This window comes from Gorilla gorilla, chromosome 6, assembly GCF_029281585.2.
Source record: "Gorilla gorilla gorilla isolate KB3781 chromosome 6, NHGRI_mGorGor1-v2.1_pri, whole genome shotgun sequence".
Classification (NCBI taxonomy): domain Eukaryota; kingdom Metazoa; phylum Chordata; class Mammalia; order Primates; family Hominidae; genus Gorilla; species Gorilla gorilla.
The window spans coordinates 125,182,438-125,205,118 of NC_073230.2; the positions used below are offsets into that span (position 1 = coordinate 125,182,438).

The following is a 22,681-nucleotide window of genomic DNA, read 5'->3' on the forward strand; positions in this document are numbered from 1 at the left end:
ATGTCTACATGTTTTGAGTAAACACCTTTCAATTTTGAAATATAATTTATTCGTTTGTATTTCTTGCTCATTCTTTTAATTTTTTTTTTCTCTTGCTGTAACATTGAAAGAGACCTATTTTGCGTCAGAACCCTGGAGATTTTTGTTGACTCACACCTCATTCTTCTGAGGATCCCCTTGTGTGTGAATTTATCACCTCGGGAACTTCCATGTTAGTGTAGCTGATGTGCAGACATTCAGCTTCCTCATAATAAGTCCCAGGTTTTGCCTAGGATGGAGGAATTCCTGCCTAGCAAACAATGAGCAGTCTTTAAGATCAAAATTGATTACTCTAGAGAAGTTACAGAAGAGGAATATTACCCTTTAAATTACTATTTACCTTTTTAGTTTCAGTTTGGAGGGAAAAAAAACAGTGACTTTGTAGTGAGTGCATAGAGTTTGAGTGAGAAATGCGAAGATGCAAATCTCACTTCTGCCACTTGCTAGTTGGGTAGTCTTAGGCAAGTTAATTTCTCCAAGTCTCAATTTCCTTTTTATGAAATAGGGATGATAATACTTTTCCAATAGGTTGTTGGGGATTAAATGTGATGGTTATATGTATTTTAGCTGGCAGGTAGTAACATTTTAACAAACGGTGGTCGAGGTGTTTTTACTAACACTTCCACCATCACAACCCTCAGTGCTCATTTTTTAAAGTATAGTTAAAAACACTTCAACATATCCTGCCAAAACTAAAATTTATTATTGTTTCCTAGAATGTAGCAGGATCTATTTCTGCTCTTCTTCAAATATGTTACTGTATGTATTGAGGTATAGATGTTTTGAGTAATCAGCTACAACTTGATTACATCTCAAACTCAAGTAGAGAAATTGTCTTGATGACAATACCTTTGTCATTAACTTAATACTGTTACTGCCTTAAGAAATGTAGGGATAGATTGAGTAGGAATCATCCACTTTAATTTGTTAAAGTCCCAGAAAACTTGACCTACCACCTCCAGAATATATTTTATTACAAAATATTTAGGCAGAAAGAACACTTGTTTCCTTTTCATTCCTAACATAATAGTCTATGTGATTATTTACTGCTGTCTGTGAACAAAAAAGATTTCTGACCATTTGGCTTACAGTGGATTTCAAGATAGAGATGCATACAGGGCTTCTGGCTTTATACATCTAAGCTGAAAAGGTGAGGGGATGTGGAAATGAATCCTAGAATCTGCAGTAAATAGTTTTATTCCTGTTTCCTTATGGATGAGCCATGTTGACAACTAAAGACCCTTAACTGATTATTCTATTCTTGAGCTATAATATTTGGTCTTCAGTTAAAAATTCCATTACATTCTATTTTTAAAACTGATTTAGGAAATAGGGCTTCTTTATCTGGGCGTTCCATTTTATGACCTATCTTGAGGCACTATTTATTGGTTAAGAGCAGTCACAGCTCTGTCCCAGTTTCTTCATGTGGATAAAAATGTGGGTAGTAATAGTATCTCAGACTCTCATAAGATTGTTACGAGGTTAAAATGAGATAATCCATGTAAAATACTTAGAACCCTGCATGGCAATGTAAGTGCTCAATAAAAATCAGCTGCTGCTTTTATTATCACCACCCCTTCCAGTGTCTTTTTGTGTGTGTGTAAAAAGGCAGTGGAAGTTCCTTGGGATAAAGATATGTTATGATAAAGACTGTTTGATAATTAAAACAAATAAATAAAACTTTCTAGCACTACTGTAAATCTCAGACACTGTGGCAGGTACTAGGAGTTCAAGTATGAACAAGAAGCTCACAATCTAATGGGGGTAAATTGATGTGCACACAATCATAGTATAGTAAGGAAGGACTTAGTAACACAATTTGTGCCGAGGGGATAGTTAAAGAAAGGTATCACAGAGTTACTGACATTAGAATTGAGTCTATGGGCCCAGTAGAGAGAACGACTTTGGCAGATGGAGAAGAAGAGGAGCAGAGGTTCAAGCAAAGTGAAAAGCTCCGCTTAAAACAGAGAGCTGCTGGAGGGGAGTGGTGTGAGGAAGGCAGGTGGCGCCAGGCTTTAAAGGATCTTCTTTGCGTGCTAAGAAAAGTGAAATTCATTGAACTTATTAAAACCATCTAGCAAGGGGAGTGTTATGATTATCTTTAGGTTTATTAAAATAGTTTTGAGAATAGCGATACAACGTCATACAAAATGATCAGGAGAGTGTGGTCTCAGGATGATATGATGTGAGTTTGAACATGAACACTCGAGTGCAGATGAGGGAGCAGACTGTGGTTTTTAGAAAAGAGACACTAGAATTTGGAGCATAATAAGCATGGCTAGACAAGGACAAGGAGGCCTCTGGGCCCCAGGTTGGGTGACCAAGTGGGTGGTGACAACTTTGTCTTCAGTCTTCTTCTCATGTATTTCAGCCTTGAGTAAGTGAGAGATGGGAAGTTTTTGTTTTTATTAGCAAAGAAAGAGAAATGTAGCAGATTTATTAGGAATGACTAATTGTAGCTCTTAATCACACTAGTTCTTTGTATTCTTACCTAAGAAAGTTGGCAAACTAATAAAGTGTGCAACTATTTTTATATTTAAGTTTGGTTTTCTGTGTAACCTACACTTTTTATTTTATTTATTATTTATTTATTTATTTATTTATTGGAGATGGAGTCTCACTCTGTCACCCAGGCTGGAGTGCATGGCATGATCTCAGCTCACTGCAACCTCTGTCCCCTGAGTTCAAGCAATTCTTCTGCCTCAGCCTCCCGAGTAGCTGGGATTACAGGCATCTATCACCGCGCCTGGCTATTTTTTGTATTTTTTTTTTTTTTTTTTAGTAGAAACGGGGTTTCACCATCTTGGCCAGGCTGGTCTTGAACTCTTGACCGCATGATCCACCCGCCTCAGCCTCCCAAAGTGCTGGGATTACAGGCATGAGCCACCGTGTCTGGCCAACCTACACTTTTTTGGTAATGCAAATCTTGTTAGAGATTTGGAAACAGGCAATGAACTAAAACTTTCAAATTGTAAATCTTGTGTCAGATCTTAATAAAAATATGTTGATTGGGTGGGGGACTTCACAGATCACACTGGATTTCTAAGAGAGCCATTTGCTAAGAGGAATTATTTAGATATGCGGTTCCTTTGTCCAGAATATTTATCTGGCGGAACAGAATCTAAAATGCTTCTTTAGGAGTGTAATATGAATATATATATGTGTGTATATATACATGCATATGTGTGTGTATATATACATGCATATGTGTGTGTATATATGATAGGTGGATAAACATGCATGCACACACACACTGAGAAAGCGGGAGTGGGAGAGAGAGATGTATATTTCATATGATCTACCTTCATTCCAATATTATTAAAGAAGTCTTAGTAATGCTTGTTTAGTAACCACATAGGATTCTTTACTCCAGAGGGAAATTTGGTTATGAAAACAGCATGAATCAGATGATCTCACCCTGAATACTGCATAATATCTTCCAGACCCAAATTGTCTCCAGATCAACTCAGACCGTGTTTGAAATACCAGATGTTCCATACTCTTTTTTTTCGTTTTTTTTTTTTTTAAGTATCTGACATGCAGTACCTTTTTCTGGGTCAGAAGGGTCACCTGAAATGTTGCCAACCTATTCGACTGCTTAAAATTATGAATATGGATACATTGATTCCATTCCCATTTCTTATTCTAAAATAAGCAGGGGATAAAAGGGTGTTTGGAGGCACAGATCATGGGAATATAAATTCAGTTTATGGAGCCTGCAGTTAAAGATACTTAAGACCTATTTGTCTATGATTTGTGTTTCATAGTAAAATTATGTAGTCACTTTTATTTTTTTCTTAGGACCTTGATAGATAGTCCCAAAGCCTGACTGTAATTTCTCCCAATATAGTCAATCCAAAGGACCTGTTTTCTTGGACGCTGAAGAAGAAAAATTATTCTGTCATATCCTTTTATTGATGCTGGCCAGAATGTGTTACTAAAATTATATGAAGTAGACAGCTTTGAGACTTGTGCGCTTATGAAAAACATGTGTTTTTAGGCACTAAGTGTTGAGTCTGCAGGGAATACCGTATCACATTTACTGTTGAAATTATGTTAAAATAATTACGTGTAACAGGACTGAGTTTTATCATTCACAGCTTAAGTCTTTTGTTTTCTATGCATACTTTATAAAACTGCTCCACCAGAGTTACAAGTGATTCTGACTTCTGAGAGTCATTAATATGTTAGCTTTTTCAAATAATTATTTTCTATTTAGTGATTAAACTTTGAGCAGATGACCATGCTGAATAATAACCAAACTAAGACACAGTTAATCTGACACATGATTTGCAATAAAATTAAAAGGTATCTTGGAGCCAATCTAGTTTAATTTCCTCATTATCTAGATGAAGCCTAAAGAAGAAAGATCACTTTCAAAATCCCTGAACACGCCAGTGACACTCTGTGACCAGAACACAGTTTTTCTGACTCTCCTCCAGGGATCTTTCTACATTTTCAAAGTTCCCCGTTAGCTCTCTAGTATCTATAACTATATATATATATTATCATTTCCTTAATATTTGGTAATTCTCACAACATAGATATGACATACAGGTACACCTATCTTGGTTATATTAGTCCAAGGGTCTAGATTTCACTTTCTAAACAGCTAGTTCGCCTTAGCTGAGGAGCTAACCCTCTCTGGGCTCACCTTCCCCCCACCACTCTCTCTCGCACCCTGGGCATCATTAAATAACACCTTCCCTATTTATATCCCTCACCAAGAGTTCTCCAGCCCAGACATCTGTAGACATCTTGTAGGCAGAAACTAACCTACAAGATTTGGATGTCCAAGAATAGTCATAGCCTTGGCTCTTCAGGAAAGGAGAAGGTGTGGTCTATGCTGAGGGTAAAGAGAAGGGATGAGAAGAATTCTGGGTCCTGGACTTCAGGGAATCCTGAATACAAAGTGAATAATGGAGAGAAATTAGAGAAGCCCTTAGAGTAGATGGGGTTCCAAATCCTTGAACTGAAACCAAGAGGAGTTGAGGAACCTCAGTTCTTGTGACACTCTGCCCAAAATAGGCCCTAAGAAACTGTACTTGGGGCAGTTCTGGCTGTGAAACTCCTTTTACCACAGGTTAGAGTCCATATGCTTCCCTTCATCTGATATGCATTTGACTTATGAAGGGGAGAATAGCAGATGATTAGATGCCTCAGTTGGAAGAAATTTGCCTCACACTGGTAGAGGTATGTCTGCTACCGTGCAATTTTATAATATAAATTGGATTTAACAACTGCATTCTAAATTATAATTCAGTCTGAAACTAGGCACATCCTAAACAAGGAAAATGCTAGAGTGTGAATCACGTATCTTCTTTCTTGGAGAGGCATTGTTTTTGTTTCCTAACAGAGGGTTGATAAAGAGGATAAAAATATGGAAAAAGTTCTCACCCAATAATGTGGCATAAGTCAGAGATCTTCAGTGCTGGTATCAATGAGATTTAAGTTTTGTAGCTATATACTTATAGCTATAAAATAAATTTCTTACTGAAATGTTCTCAGGAAAACAAGTTTATTGCCAGTCTGAAACTCTAATTTCTCTAGCTGCTAAAAGTGATTTTGAAAACTTGGTGTCATTTTTGTTTGTGTTTGGTGTGTGTGTTTGTTTTTAATTAGGACTGCTTCCATTGGGTTATAGTAGGAGAAAGTGTATCATATTGCCGTGACCCATTCCACTCTCTTTCACTTACTTGCTCTCTGTCTGTGATGTTTAAAAGTTCCCTCACACTTAGGTCTGAGCATGTGGGGAAAATGAAAGTGTTTGTGTTTGGAAAGGTAGAGGGGCACTTTTTCCAGGCAGTCACAAATCTAACTGGAAAGAGTCCATAAAGAGATTAAGTTGGCCTTCCAGGCAGGGCCCAAGGGCAAAAGAACCCTGGAACAATACTTTCCGGGTTTTCCAGAGCGGCCTACAGAGCCAGTTTCTCAAGTTACCGCTTTTCCCAAGGCCTGGTCTCCTGGTCCCTGTGAGGGCTTCCTGAGCTTCTGCTAGCAGAGCTTGAGAGGTGCTCTTGCTCCTCACCCTCCCCTGTTGCCCTGTGGCTTTCCTCTTTACCAGTCTCTCCTATCTCTGAGGATGTCATCCTCTGTTAAGCCGGTAGCCTAAAGACATGGCATTGAATGCTTCAAGAGGTTTAGTTTCTTCCTTGGGAAAATGAAAAGGAAAACAAAACAAAGTACTCCGCCTGCTACAAGGCCAGCCCTGTCACTCTGAAAGTGCTTTACAATTTTTTGGCTCTTCCTTTGCCCTCTTCGGCCACAGGCCTTGTGTATGGTGTTTCCTCTGCCCTGAATGCACTTCTCTGAGCCAAATTAGATACTGCTCAGCCTTTCCATTGTAATTCATGCACCTCTCCTTCAGCGAAGCTTCCCCAGCCTTCCTTATTTATCTAACTTGTCTTCCTTTTTAAAGCTCTCAGAAAGTCATCTACACTTAGAGATGGTGCAAGAGTGTTTCTGGAAAAGAAAGTTCTTTTCTTTGGGGCAGAAATTAGCTAGTGACTCTTTGGAAGACAAGAGCTCCCATTTGACACTCTAGTCATCTGCCCCAAAAGAACAGTAGAGCAGGAGCCAGATGCTGAGTTTTAGGTCTGGTTTGCTATTGAGTAGCTGTGCAACCAGGAGCAAATTATCCCTCCTCTCTGGATTCTATTTTCCTGATCTCTTACATGAGGGAGATGCCTAGTCCTGTCCAGAATAAGAATATGTGGGAGACTTTAAAAGAGCAGCAGTTCATGAAATACCACCAGCTCTAGTAATTCTAATAAATAAAATGATAGCTATTTTAAGAATATATTGATGAAAAGAGTCAAACTCTGTAAAAGTATTTGAAGATCTTATTCTGAGCCAAATATGAGTGATCAATGGCCTATGACACAAGCCCTGAGGAGACTCTGAGAACATGTGCCCAAGGTGGTCAGGCTACAACTTGGTTTTATACATATTACAGAGATGCAAGACATCCGTCAATACATGAAAGATGTACATTGCTTCAGTCTGGAAAGACAGGACCACTGGAGGTGGGGGGCGGTCCTTCCAGGTCATGGGCAGATTCACAGATTTTCTGATTGGTGATTAGTTGAAAGCTGTATTATCTAAAGACCTGAAATCCAAAGAAAGGAATGTCTGGGTTATGATAAGGGGGCTTGTAAGGACCAAGGTTTTATCATGTAGATGAAGCCTCCTGGTAGCAGGTGTCAGAGAGAATAGATTGTCAATGTTTCTTATCAGAGTCTGTTCTGTCAGTCTTAGGTCTCTGTGTTTCTGCTAATGCTGGTCAGCTGTGAAGCAGCGCCCACCCACCCCCCAGCTCCCCATTTCCTATCATGGCCTGAACTAGTTTTTCAGGTTCACTTTGGAATGACCTTGGCCAAGAGGTGGGGTCCATTCAGATGCTTCATGGGTTTATAATTTTATTTTTGATTTACAAAGATAAAAAGTTGATAGGAGAAAACAACTTGCCCCTTTGCAAAGTTGACTTTGTAAGTCAGTAGCGAGCTACTCCAAAGCCTTAGTGTAAAAACTGCTGACTCATGGAGGTTCTAGTTACATTTGCTGAACTTTCTAGTTGCATTCAGAAATAGTGAATGAGATGGTATTGTTCCAGGATGTTTGCAGTCTTTTATAAGCCCAGTGTTGTTCAGACCAGGCAATTCCAATCTGAAGGCATGCAAGAATTTAAGTGGCCGTTTAATTTAGAGGCAGAAGCATATTTCTAGATATTATCTGTCCACAAATACCAGGATTTTATACACACATGTAAGTTTGTATGTGTATGTGCAAGTTCTTTGTCATGAGGTAAAATTTATTCATGTTGTGAATTATATAAAAGAGAGTTTAAAAGCCTCTGATTTAAGCTAAGCTATGTGATTAAGCCTTAATACTGTAATCAAAATTTTCATTTGGGATTAGAGTTTATTTAGCAGGAGACGCATGAACATAGTATGAATCATATCCATACTCCAGGCACATTCAGAACTAACTCTTCTGTAATGGAAAATTAGAAAGGGCCTGAAAAAGAAAACACTTTTTTGGATTTGCTTTTCATTTTACTATGGATGTTGTAATGGAGAAAACATGTAACTATGCTTCTTACACAAGACCAGAAAAGTCTCCCTCTGTCTTTTGTTTAACCTACATTATTTCCATACTGTGTGAACTGTGATCATCAGTGACAAGGAAACAATTTAATTGCTTTAAAAAAAAGCTTAGTGTTGACACTAAATATACAATTTAAAGACTTTCATTTCTTTTGAAAATTGGTAATATGGACATGGCAAAGATGATAAAGCTTAGCTAATGCTGGACAGGTGTTCATTCTTTAGAGAGTATACTTTATATGGTCTAACTTAAAAGTATTGTGGGTTTTCCTAAGCAACTGTGTGGACCAGTTGGGTTTGAATATGGCCTTAATTATGGAAAAAGGATGTGGTCATTTTCTTTAGGACAAAAGGAAAGGCTTCACTTAAACTTCAGGACATGTCAGACTGATCTTTCAAGGAACCGGTTACAATGTGGTTTCGATTGCATAGTGACAAACACAACTTGGTAAAGTTACAAAAGAGGGCCATTGAAAAATACCTATTACTTGTCCAGCTACTCTAGGCACTAACCAGTAACTAATTCCTCATGGTCACTGATGTGATATTTAAAACACAGAGTAATCTGATTACTGGTGGTTTGCCACTGTACTGATGTAAGGCTGGCTACTCTTTTTTTTCCAATATCAGTCGTTGGGTAAAAGAGCTTAATTACAACCTTGTGTCCTTCTGCCATCTGCACCCCACTCCTTCCACTTATTAGGCCATGTCTCAGCAAGTTCTCAAAGACTATTGTTTAATATGGTAAAGAAGAAAAGGGTTTGCTATAGCAAGGGTGATAATACAGCTCTCCACTCCTTGCCTCCCTACAACTTCAGGCAGAAGAGCACAGGCCTTGGAGTCAGAAAGACCTGAACTCAAATCTCTACCATTTATTAACATTTTGATCTTAAGCAAGTTTCATAGTCTCTGAGTTTCAGCAAAAACATTTCAAAAATGGCAAATCATATTGCCTACTTTGTAAGCATTTTATATAGTTCTGTAAGATTTCAATGAGATATAAGTAAAGTACTTACCTCTATTCCTTGTGTCTTAGTCTATTCCTGCTGCCATAACAAAATACCTTAGACTGGGTAATTTATAAATAATAGAAATTTATTTCTCAAGTTCTGGAGGCTGGGAAGTTCAAAATCAAGGCACTGGCAGACTCAGTGTCTAGTGTGGGCTTGCTTCCTGCTTCCAAGATGGCACCTTGTTGCTGCATCTTCACATGGAGGAAGGTTCAGAAGAGATGGAAGACAGGAACTCACTCCCTCAGGGGCTAATCTCATCAATGAGGGTGGAGCTCTCATTGCTAACTGCCTAATCATTTCATAAAGGCCCAGGTTCTTAATATTGGTACATTGGGGATTAAGTTGCAACATGAATTTTGGAGGAGCACGGACATTAAAGCCATAGCACTGGCATTCAATAAGTGTATATTGTAGCTATTATAATATTTATCATAATAAAAATATTATTATTTCAGTTGTAATTCCTAAAATCTTTAATTCCTTGTTTGATGTAAAATATGTTATTCAGGATGAGACTTGCTGTTTAAGGTATAGTTTTCTGAGTGTTGTACCTATTGTGCTATGGGGCTGTACTATGGGGCAAGTAGTGGCCAAAGACATAAATTCATGAGTTTTTGTTATTTGCAATATTTGTAGTTTTCTATACAGTTATATTCTGATGCTTTTCTTTTCATGATAAAAAGTAATCAGAATATAAAATATGTTATGTATGTACTTGGAACTGCCATGTACATACCTGGGTATCATCATTGACTAAACATAAGATTTGTTTGAAAGTTATCTCAACACAAGTGGTAAGTGGAATTAAAAGTGCAATTTATTGAATTTTTAGATTTGTAAAGAATCTAATAATAGATTCATGATGTTTTCTTTTTAACAGATGGGCTTAGGTCACGAGCAAGGATTTGGAGCCCCTTGTTTAAAATGCAAAGAAAAATGTGAAGGATTCGAACTGCACTTCTGGAGGTATTGTTTTGAAAACTGCAACCACATTAGTAATTTATACTTTTTGCAATACTTCCTCAGACAGTGGAGATATCTTCCAGTTCTCCAGCATGGTTGCTAAGTTGCAGACCTGTTACTGTCTTTTCTGAGAAATGAATACAACATAAAGTGTTCTGTCTTACTGTCATTAAGTTGGACTTAGTGAATTGGACCATAATAACTATTTAGAGTTGTTGGATTTGCTTGCTGTCTTTAAGATTTCCTTCGAGCCTGAAATACTGAATATATCATCTTTCTGGTGGTAAATAAGTTTGTGGTAATCCTCCAGGACTGTTTAATAATTTATTTATTACTTTTTTTTTTGAGACGAACTCTCATTCTGTCACCTAGACTGGAGTGCAGTGGTGTGATCTCAGCTCACTGCAACCTCCGCTTCCTGGTTCAAGCGATTCTCTTGCCTTAGCCTCCTGAATAGCTGAGATTACAGGCTTGTGCCACGACACCTGGCTAATTTTTCTTTTTTGTATTCTTAGTAGAGACAGGGTTTCGCCATGTTGGCAAGGCTGGTCTCAAACTCCTGACCTCAAGTGATCAGCCCACCTCAACCTCCCAAAGTGCTGGGATTACAGGCGTGAGCCACCACGCCTGGCACTGTTTAATAATTTAATTATTCTCTTCTTAAAAATTGGTAACTTCACATCTCATCTCTACATTTTCAGTAAACAAATATGAATACTGAATCGAGCATGTATATGTTAGTTATCAGGAAATGAAGTTGAATTTAGATCCCTTTAAAATTTTTAGCTGTAAAGTTACCAGTGAAAAACCATTGAAACAGTTGAATTTTTTTAAGAAAAAAATTAATTGTAGTGTCTTGGTTTGAATGAAGTGCATATATACACAAGACAATGTTAGTGAGTCAAAAATGTGAATTTTCTATAGATCTTATCTTTAGGTTGTTTTGAAAGTACTACTGCATATCATATAAATCTAAAATCAGTATTTGAAACCTGTGCTTATGAATGACTGTCAAGTCCATAGTGGTAATTCACAAGTCTGCTCAAAGTTAGAATTAGCAGGAAAAAAAAATAAAGATAACTATACAGTTTTAGGATGGCAGCTACCTTGTTAGGATGACTCTCATTTGAGAACCAATTCTGTACTACAGATTTCCACAGGAAACCGTTTAGAATAAATACTTTCATCAGCTCTTGGAGATGTGTACAGTGTAAATTAAAGGAGAATATAAACAAATAAAATTTTAGACATTAAGCTCTTTTAAAAACTAGTTTATTGAATCAGTTTTCAGAAACAAAGATAATTGTTTAAAATAGGAAAGTCAGTAGAAACCTGCTAGAGCTGATACAATTCTTCAGTTTTAGGGAGCTAAAGTTTTCCAGAATTTTTTTTTACAAGACTTAAGCAGCTCTCCCTTGTGCTGTCTCTTCAAGGGACAGAGAAGTGAGGCAGTATGTCTCTCATGTTTTAAAAAGGTAAAGTGACTTAACACAAAATAGTTTTCATGGATTAGAACATCTCTGCTCTTAATGCTCACACTATTTTCTATTGGGCCTATTAGTTAACTTTACAGAAGGCTGCACTGCCCTCTCCTGGGCATAGTTTTTACCTAACAATCTTATAATACATAAAATCCAAAATCCAAAATGCTCCAAAACCAAAACTTCTTGAGTGTCAACATGATGCCACAAGTGGAAAATTTCACATACCTGACCGTGTGACAGGCTGCATTCAAAATGCATTCAAACCTTTGTGTCTTGTACAAAATTATTTAAAATATGTATAAAATTACCATCAGCTTATGTACATAAGCTGTATATGAAACAGAAATTAATTTTATGTTTAAACTTGGGCCCTATCCCCAAGATATCTCATTGTTTATGCAGATATTCCAAAATTTAAAAAAAATTTGAAATCTGATACACTTCTGTTTTATTTTACTCGTGAAGCATTTTGGGTAAGAGATACTTAACCTGCATTCTTTTTAGTTCTGCTATGCAGTTGCCAAAAACTGCTCGTGAGATTTTAAAGCTCATTCCTAAGAGATACCATCTTTTCTCTAAAGCAAGTTACAGTCATTTTTGTTATGTCTATATTAATCATTTTAATCGATATTTTCAGATGAAAATATATCCGACAAGAGCAGATCTCCATGGCATGAAAATAACCTTTTACATTTCAATTTATCACACAGACTCATTTAATCAACTGGGTGTAGTCTGAAAATCTAAGAGCCATAATAGTCTAGGACTTTGCATATGGCCTGTCATTCAGCTGGGGTTGATAACAGTCCACCCCATTGGTATTTCTTAGTAGTTCTGACATCTTCCTGGCATGGGTCCAGTCACATTTCTCTCAGAATTCTTGATAATTCCCTGACTTTTTCACCATAGCTAAAAGAGCTGAAGCAGGTGCCTTTGACCTCCATACGTAGCCTCTTTCAGTACAGTCTTTGAAGTAAAATATTCTAGACTAGTTGTCCTGAGTGTAACAAAGATTCCAGGTCTAGTCTAGGGCCACAGAACTTATGTGGGTGAGGTAGACATGGGATCCCATGACCCTGCCCACTTAGCCTCCTCCTCCAGCTTCATGGTGATCCTTGACTTAGGGCCCTGAGGGCTCCATCGGGCACATTTCAAAAATCAGAGTTAAATTATTCTCTACCTCTTTATTAGTCTGGCCTTTCACACAATCACAAGAACGGTCTTTTGAACATGGATACTATTACATACTTCAGATGACTTAAGAACCCTCAGTAGTTTCCCACTGGACTTCTTTTAGGCAAATTTCTTGGCCTTTGACGTTAAACCCTAACATCTGGCCTCTGCTTGCTTTTCCAGCCTCTTCCACTTCCCTTCCAAGCACTCTATGATCCAAGTGCTTGATACATACTATTCCCTGAAATTTTGTGCCTTATTGCATGGTGTTCTCTGCCTGGAAAACCCTACCTCCCACCACTAGGAAACAAAAAGTCTCAGCTCAAGAAATACCTCTGAGAAGTCTTCCCTGCCCATGTATGTCTTTTCAGGCTGCCATAACAGAATATCACGTACCTGGTAGTTTAAACAGAAATGTACTTTCTTCCAGTTCTAGAGGCTGGAAAGTTCGAGATCAGGTGCCAACATGGTTGAGTTCTGGTGAGGTCTCTCTTCCTGGCTTACAGACGGCTGCCTTCTCACCATGTGCTCACATGGCCTTTCCTTGGTGTGTGTGTGTGTGTGTGTGTGTGTGTGTGTGTGTGTGTGTGTCTGGAGAGGAAGAGATCTCTCTCCCTTTTCTTATAAGGTCACCTATTCCAATGGATTGTGACCTTCACCTTGTGACATCTTTTAACTTTACTTCCTAAAAGCCCCTGCTCCAAATACAGTCACATTAGGAGTTTGAGCTTCAGCATATGACTTTGAGGAAACACAGTTCAGCCCACAGCACCCCCTTCCCCTGCTTCCACATACCCCCAAGTTGTTAGGAATCATTTTCCTTTTTATCACCTTGTATACTTACAGAAAGCCAGGAGATAAATACCCAGACCTCATTCTTCATCACTCTGATTTTCTGCTGGCACCTCCCATTGTCCCATTGCCAGTGACAAGGGAGTCCACAGGTGTAGTCCTTAAGGATCAGCCTTCTGGGAAATAGCACAGAGTACTGAGGCATGGAGAATGAATCTGGAGAGGTGAATGGAAGATGCCGGATCAAGGTGTATCACCATAGTTGCAGGAGACTAAAAATTAATTATTAGGAATTTAGAGTGAACTTGTAACTTAACTAGTCGAACCTCATTTTACAGATCAAAGAACTAAAACCAAAGGAAGTTAAAATGACTTGTTTGAGCCCATGAGTTATTAATAATATAATTTGTGAATGATTTCTATGTGTCACACACCAGTAAGCACTTGTAATAATTTTCTACTGCTGCATAACAAATTACTACAAACTTTGCAAGTTAAAGCAACAACTAGTAACTCAACATCCATCATCATCATCATCATTATTATTATTATTATTATTATTATTATTATTATTTTTGAGATGGGGTTTCACCCTTGTTGCCCAGGCTGGAGTGCAATGGTGCGATCTCGGCTCACTGCAACCTCTGCCTCCTAGGTTCAAGTGATTCTTCTGCCTGCCTCCCGAGTATCTGGGATTACAGGCGCCGGCCACCACGCCCAGCTAATTTTTTCTATTTTTAGTAGAGACAGGGTTTCACCATGTTGGCCAGGCTGGTCTCAAACCCCTGACCTCAGCTGATCCACCAGCCTCAGCCTCCCAAAGTGCTGGGATTACAGACATGAGCCACTGTGCCCAGCCAACAGCCATTATTTTTCAGGTTAGAAGTCTGGGATAGGGGAGCTGGCTTAGCTGTCTATGCTTAGCACCTCAAAAAGCTGAAATGAAGGTGTTGGCCAGGCTAAGTACTCACCTTTAAGTGCGAGGGAAGAATCTGCTTTCAAGCTCATTCTTGTTGGTAGAATCTATTTTCTGTGGTTGGAGAACCAAGGTCCCTGTTTCCTTGTTGGCTGTCATCTGGGGGCTGGCTACCCTCAGCTTCTAGAAACCAGTCACATTCATTGAGGTACAATGCCTTCCATCTTCAAAGCCAGCAACACTGCTTAGAATCCTTCCTGCACCTCACATGTCTCCAACTTCCTCTTCTGCTGCGAGCCAGAGAAAATTCATTGCTTTTTAAGGGCTCGCATGATTAGAGTAGGCACGCCTGGAAAATCTCTCATTTGCCATATAAAAGTAACATAATCATGAAAGTAACACCAGGGGACAGAAGTCATAGGGGCCATGTTAACATTCTGCTTACCACAGCACTGTATGTACCTGATTGTACCTGATCCTCCTAATATTTATTTTATTATGTATGAGAAATCAAAGACGTAGGAAAGTTAAATAACTTACCAAAGTTATGGCTTATAGATGGCAGAGCTGAATTTGAACTCAGAGTTTGCCAAAACCTTTCTCCATGGCAGAGTAGATATTAGAATGCACATTTTTCACTCTCAGGGCCAGTGAACTTTGAACTGCACCAGGCTGTCGCCTCTGAAGTGTGATTGTTGTGACGCGGACAAAGGTGTACTTTTACTGTGAGCTTTCTCCTTTTTCAGTGTGCCCATGATTACAATAGTAGAGGAAAATAAAAGGTTCAGGAAGCCTAATAATGACCCAATAAGAAACACTATCTGCTGGGAATGCTTTCAAGTAATATATAAAGAGTGTTTATTGAAATGTATGACACAGACCCAAGGTTTCCAGGAGTTTATAGCCAGTTATTTCACATTGAAGGTATAGTTAATATAATTGCAACCATGTCATTTATCATATTAAGTAACAGAATTATTGTTTTGCTTTACCTTTGTTAAAGTCTCCTAATAAAACAGTTGCATTTTATTAAAAACGCGTTACTTGATTATAACATACATCTGTTCAGAATTTCTGATTGATTTAGAGCTGGGTGAAAACTAAAAATTCCCTACCATAAATGGATTAATACTTGTGTTGAATTCTGTCACAGAGGCCCACACTTAAATCCATATATGTATATCCCTGTTACAAAAGGGCAGCTTCCAACCCTTTTAAATTATGGTTTGTAGCAATGCCATGGCCATGCTTTTAAATCACTGTGAATGCTGGCAGCATGTCAAAGCACTCTAGTTTCTACTGCTTGCCTTGGAAAAATAGTAAGTTTTACAAATAGTGATACAAAAAAATTTCTTTTGGGAGAATAAAGGATAGTTTCTTGATTTTTTTCAGCTTGAAAATGTAAATATGTTTATTTGTTTGAGGCAATACTTTTGGTAGTTTTGTTCTTGCATTCGCTCTCCCAGGCTCGCTCTTTCTCTCTCTCTCACTCCTTCTCTCCCCCTCGCTCCTCCCTTTCCTCCACCAGTTAGATTTAACTCTAGAACTTTTAAGTTGTAATGTAAAGTTTTGAGGGTACAATTTTGATTTGCCATACATATTAATGTTTGCATATATATGTGTTAATGGTGCTAAATTCTTTTTGTACAAACAGCTTTTTATACAAATAACCCTCCTCCATCCCCACACCTTAGAGCTTCCCAATCTGCCAATCCACCTTTGCACCTTTTTAAAAGAATCATGAAAAAGACTTTTAAACTAACTTAATTCTGAATCCCCTTCCCTTTTTTTTCCCCGTAGAACTTTTCTTAACATCCTATGGAGAATCTGGAGAGAGAACTGCTCAATAGGACAGTTTAGAAAATTTAGAGGTTTGAAAACTGTGTTAAATATGGGAACTGATTTATATACTCTCTTAAAACTATCAACTCAGTATAGCACAAATAAATTAAACAAACAAGCTGTTTAAATCTATATATATCATCAGAAGTTACTTATGGATCATCTGATGAAAGATAATCCACACACCGTGCAAACAGCCCCTTGCACATGGGTATTGTGCTCACCCATACCCTGTTGGTGTTTTTGTTTTAGGTTTGTATAAAACCACGTTTTTAAAGTTCTTCATTTTCTTAAGGGTAGAATCTGGGTTAGTTTAGGCTGAAATTGAATATGTGATAAACATCCCACTTATTCTCAGGCCACTCTTGGATAACAAGATCACAGTGGCATCCTCTTCTCCAATTCCACAACAAGGTTTTTCTTTTAATAAATGTATTGGATTGCTTCCAAATGACTTTGAAAGTTTTTATAGGTATTTCTAAAAGTAAAATTTTTTAGTTTAAATGTGGGAGATTCAAATATAAAACACTGTAGATTAGAACTCTTAAGAAAAATATTTTTAAAACCTAAAACTAGGTAAGTGGTAATAGCACAGATTTCCACAATAGATAGCTCCTGGCACCTGGTGCTGATTTTATAGTATGTTTTCTTGCAGAGTGGTTTGTAGCTGGCTCTTCTCCTTGTAGAAATGGAGCTCCAGTGTAAGGCTTCTGGAAGGGATGTGGTCATCCCAACTGTTTTAGTGATGACAGCTCTAGTTGAAGAGCCATCCCACCCTTCTTGGGTCACATTCTTACCAAGGACTGTGTCACCACAATTCACCACATTGGAGGATTCAGATGAGGCTTTTAATGTAGTCATGATTTTTAAAATTATAATGAATCAATCATAGGTTTTCTCTACTTAGGAAACTGAAAATTATATGGCATAGTATGACTTCTTAGATATTTCTTTTTTCTTGCCACTAGCGTTATTGGTATGTTGTTTTAACCTGATTTACTCACTTATTAACAAAGGTATGTTGGGTGGTTAAAGGCATTGATAGAAAAGCAGAGGCTTCCTGAGACTGTGAATTCTTCTAATTGTCAAGACAAATAATAATTTAAAAAAATACAGAGCTGGTTCTTCTATAATTAGTAAATTTAACTCTTTATATTTAACACTTTCACAGTAAATATAACTTTTTTAACCAAGCCAGAGCTCACCATAGTTTATTCATGCTTCAGAAACCATCAGGCTTTATTTCACTTGTATCTTTTATTATTTATCTTTCAGATTCTAAAATCTGACCCTTCTTATTTTGTGGTATTCATGTTGTACTGGTGTAGAACATAGATTGTAAAAATTTCCAAAGTCCAGTATTTATTATACGGCCTTGATCCTTTACGATACCACTTTGCTAATTATTGGGATGCATGCTGTAGCTCACAGCCATATAAGGATCTATTTAGCTATATTAAGAACTAAATTCCCACTGCACCTTCTTCCCCTCTCAGGAAGGTATAATTTTAAACTTGATCCAAAAACAGTGTGATAGTTTTATAAATAATTACATTGTTTTTGTTAACCAAAGAGTAAAAGTAAAGAACATGCTGTAGTAGATAACTTGCTGCTTTCCACTAGATGGGAGTATGAGATAACCAGATGTTAGAAAGATTCTTTTATAGCTGAACTAGCATATGCAAATTCTTCAACAAATTCTTACCAAATAAAGATTTCTGACTAGTATGCACAAGGAAAGCAATTTGCCTCTTCACCACCTATCTCTCTCTCTCTCTCTTCTCTCTCTCTCTCTCGGAATATACAAGTCAAATCTAATATTTTCAGTTTGCATACTGAAAAGTATTTTAAGAAAATTCAGAATACAACAAACTAAAATCTATAATTAATAATGTATTATTTGGCAATGAGATACATTTGGGTTTTTAGTTGGTTTTTCTGTTTCTGATGTAGATAAATTCCATGATTTATATTAATTTTAAATTTAGAAAACTTAGTAAATTCTTCTTAATGCTAATTAATACATTGCATTTCTCTGTGGTCATAGCATCTGTGAATAGCAGCAGTTTAGTTTTTTTCTTTCTGATGAATTCTTGTAACTTTTCACACTGCTCTGATTAGTACCTTCAGAAACATATGATTAGAATTGGTGATAGCAAGGTTGCTTTCTTGCTTCACATCTTAAAACTAATGCAGTAAGTATGATCTATGCTGAGTGTCTGGGTTTGTTCCCCCCATGCCTCATCCTCTAGGAACTCTTTCTAGAATAGTTTCTATTTCCTTTTACTAGTTTCTGCTATTCTCTTTATTTTCCTTCCTTTTACTGCAGGCTTATTATGCCTTTTTCCTAACTTCCTGAGTTGAACACTTAGTACTTTATTTTTTCCTTTTTTCTAATTTGAGTGTTTTAAACTATAAATTATTTAGTTATCTAGTTATTTCAACATGCATTCTTAACCTAATTGTATCTAATGTTAATCCATGTTTATATAGACTGAACAATGTAAGTATCTTTAGAATGTGTTTTACAACACTCAGATCGCCACTCTTAATGTTATGTTGTCGTTGCCATGTATATTGGTTCCAGCTTAAATTTTTAACACCACTCCCTACTCCTCTGTTTTTCTCTGTCACCTTTTCCAGCTTCTTTCCCTCTACTAGACTCTTTCTTGAGTCCTTACTTTTTCCCTCTACATTTTTGCCAAGAGGTACAGATGATCTCTTTAACTCATATTCATTATATATTGTTCCCTGACCACCAAATTTATATTTCCTACTAGGCTACAGTTTTTAACATGAGAGTTATAGATCCTACACTCTGTGATATCTTTACCTTGTCTCACAGGCATATCAAATTTATCAGTGGTTTTATTTTGGAGACTTCCATCAACCTTCCCCACTCCATACTGCAAAACTGTTCATCTTTTGAATATACTATCTTAATAAATTATATTCATTCTACTAATTTACTCATCCCAGAAACTTGGTTTTATTTTTCAAGAGACTGAGTGTATTAGTCTGCTCTCAATTAGTCAAGACATACCCAAGACTGGGTAATTTATAAAGGAAAGAGCTTTAATTGACTCACAGTTCAGCATGGCTGGGAAGTCCTCAGGAAACTTACAATCGTGGCAAAAGAGGAAGCAAACACATCCTTCTTCACATGGTGGCAGCAAGAAGTGCCTAGCAAAAGGGAGAAAAGCCCCTTATAAAACCATTAGATCTCATGAGAACTCACTCACCATCACGAGAACAGCATGAGGGTGACAGCCCCCATGATTCAGTTACCTCCCACCATGTCCCTCCCACAACACGTGGGGATTATGGGAAATACAATTCAAGATGAGATTTGGGTGGGGACACAGCCAAACCATATCAGTCTGCCCCAGCCCCTCCCAAATCTCATGTCCTCACATTTCAAAACACAATTATGCCCTTCCAACAGTCCCCCAAAGTCTTAACTAATTCCAGCATTAACTCAAAAGTCCAAGTCCAAAGTCTCATCTGAGACAAGGCAAGTCCCTTCTGCCTGTGAGCCAGTAAAATTAAAAGCAAGTTAGTTACTAGATACAATGAGGGTACAGGCATTGGGTAAATACAGCCATTCCAAATGGGAGAAATTGGCCAAAAGAAAGGGGCTACAGGCCCTATGGGAGATCAAAATCCAATAGGGCAGTCATTAAACCTTAAAATTCCAAAATGTCCTTTGACTTCATGTCTCACATCCAGGGTGTGCTAATGCAAAAAAGGTGGGCTCCCATGGCCTTGGGCAACTCCACCCCTGTGGCTTTGCAAGGTACAGTCCCACTCCCAGCTGCTTTCATTGGCTGGCATTGAGTGCCTGCGGCTGTCCTTGGATCTACCATTCTGGGGTCTGGAGGATGGTGGCCCTCTTCTCACAGCTCCACTAGGCAGTGCCCTTGTGGGGACTCTGTGTGGGGGCTCCAACCCCACACTTCCCTTCCACACTACCCTAGCAGTGGTTTTCCATGAGGGCTCTGCCCCTGCAATAAACTTCTGCTTGGACATTCAGGCATTTTCATACATCCTCTGAAATCTAGGCAGAGGTTCCCAAACATCAGTTGTTGTCTTCTACATACCTGCGGACCAACACCATATGGAAGCTGCCAAGGCTTGGGGCTTGCACCCTCTGAAGTAATGGCCCAAGCTATACCTTGGCCCCTTTTAGCCACCACTGGAGCTGAGGAAGCTGGGATGCAGGGCAGCATGTCCCAAGGCTGCACAGAGCAAGGGATCCCTGGGCCTGGTCCACGACAGCATTTTTCCCTCCTAGGCCTCCAGGCCTGTGATGGGAGGGGCTGCTGTGAAGCTCTCTGACATACCCTGGAGACATTTTCTCCATTGTCTTGGTGATTAACATACGGGCACCTTGTTATTTATGCAAATTTCTGCAGTGGGCTTGAACCCCTCCCCAGAAAATAACTTTTTCTTTTGTATCGCATTGTCAGGCTGCAAATTTTTCGAACTTTTATCCTCCGTCACCTCTTGAATGCTTTGCTGCTTAAAAATTTCTTCCACCAGACAACCTAAATCATCTCTCTCAAGTTCAAAGTTTTGCCCCTGCCTACAGATTCTAGGGCAGGGGCAAAATGCCACCAGTCTCTTTGAATAGCCAGAGTGGCCTTTACACCAGTTCCCAACAAGTTCCTCATCTCTATCTGAGACCACCTCAGCCTGGACTTCATTGTCCATATCACTATCAGCATTTTGGTAAAACTCATTCAACAAGTCTCTAGGAAGTTCGAAACTTTCCCGCATCTTCCTATCTTCTGAGCCCTCCAAGTCTCTAGGAATTTCCAAACTTTCTCACATCAACCTGTCTTCTTAGCCTTCCAGACTGTTCTAACCTGTAGCTATTACCCAGTTCCAAAATCGCTTCCACATTTTCAGGTATCCTTATGGCAGCACCACACTCTTTAAAGCACCAGTTTACTGTATTTATTAGTCTATTCTCATGGTGCTAATAAAGACATACCTGAGACTGAGTAATTTATTTATAAAGGAAAGAGATTTAATTGACTTACAGTTCAGCATGGCTGAGGAGGCCTCAGGAAACTTACAAACATGGCGGAACGCAAAGCAAACATGTTCTTTACATTGTGGCAGCAAGGAGAAGTGCCGAGCAAAAGGGGAAAAAGTCCCTTATAAAACCATCAGCTCTCAAGAGAACTCACTCACTATCATGAGAATAGCATGAGGGTAACAGCCCTCATGATTCAATTACCTCCTACCACATCTCTCCCACGACACATGGGGATTATGGGAACTACGATTCAAGATGAAATTTGGGTGGGGTCACAGCCAAACCATATCACTGAGCCTTCCCTTTACCATCACTATGTCCAAATAAACCACAAAGTTTAGTCAGTTTTTTGTTCAAGGAGACCTCAAATTTCTTCCTTTCTTTTCATCTCCACTGTTGAATACTCTAATCCAAGCCATAGCATATTTTACCTGGACCACAACAATAATCCTCCAAGATGTAAATTCCATTTGTGAAGTAGTGGCAGCATCCTGTTATTTAGAACCATGCCAATGCAAACTGGATGCATAATTAACATGTTAGCTTGTCTCCCTTTTGCCAGTTATGTTTCACCCCTAATCCATTTACCACATGGCAGATATTGTGATATTTAAAATTACAGATCTAATCATTTTATTCCATTACCAAAAAGCCTTTGCTGCCTCCTGATTGCTCTTATGATGAAGCCCAAATTCCTTAATGTGTTCTATGAGCCCCTGCATGACTTCATGCCTACCTCTCCAGTCTTATCACCCTCCCATTGACTCATCTTCCTACAGTCATACCAACCTCCCCTGGTTATGACACCTAAGGGGACAATTTCTTTCCTAATTCAGGACCACTGCAGATATTCCTCTTTATACCCAATACTACTTTCCTTTTCTCCTCCCCAGATACACACCCACATACACAATTTACATCTATGTTTCATACATCGTCCAGATCTCAACCTAAATGTCATCTTCTTATGGGGTCCCTTCTTCACGAGTTTGAAGTCAAAATTACACCCTCTCAAGGGACCCTATACTTTACTTTCCTATCACAAATGAAATTTTCTCTCTGTGTGTGTGTGTGTGTGTGTGTGTGTGTGTGTGTGATTATTTAATGTCTATCTCCCACCTGAGAGTAAGTTCTAGAAATCAGAGACTAGGCCCTTTTTTTTTTTTTTTGCACTATGTCCTAGTGTCAAGTACATTGCTTGGCACATGGGCACTCGTGTATGTTGCATGAATGAATGAATGTCTGTGTGCCAGACCAGAGTGAAGAAGAGAACATTGTCCTTGAACTATAAGAAACACCATGATGGCAGA

The 22,681-nt window shown here is 38.4% G+C and overlaps 1 protein-coding gene and 1 long non-coding RNA gene across 3 annotated transcripts in view; one reads left to right on the top strand and one right to left on the bottom strand.

The window, feature by feature from the left end:
- The window catches only part of TES (testin LIM domain protein), a 48,521-nt gene that overhangs the window by 14,083 nt on the left and 11,757 nt on the right, over window positions 1-22,681 (top strand). Inside the window, exon 2 of the mRNA XM_004046084.5 lies at window positions 10,038-10,123. Coding sequence (XP_004046132.1) covers window positions 10,038-10,123 — 86 coding nt within the window. The remainder of the gene's footprint in view (window positions 1-10,037; window positions 10,124-22,681) is intronic.
- On the bottom strand, window positions 12,259-21,530 carry LOC129523793 (uncharacterized). Of its 2 annotated transcripts, none has more exons than XR_008667413.2 (4): window positions 21,373-21,530; window positions 19,416-19,510; window positions 14,541-14,772; window positions 12,259-13,841 (listed from the first exon to the last, which is right to left on the bottom strand). It is a non-coding gene; the product is annotated as an uncharacterized lncRNA (long non-coding RNA). The 2 variants fall into 2 exon arrangements; XR_010134748.1 differs by having other exon boundaries at window positions 14,541-14,775.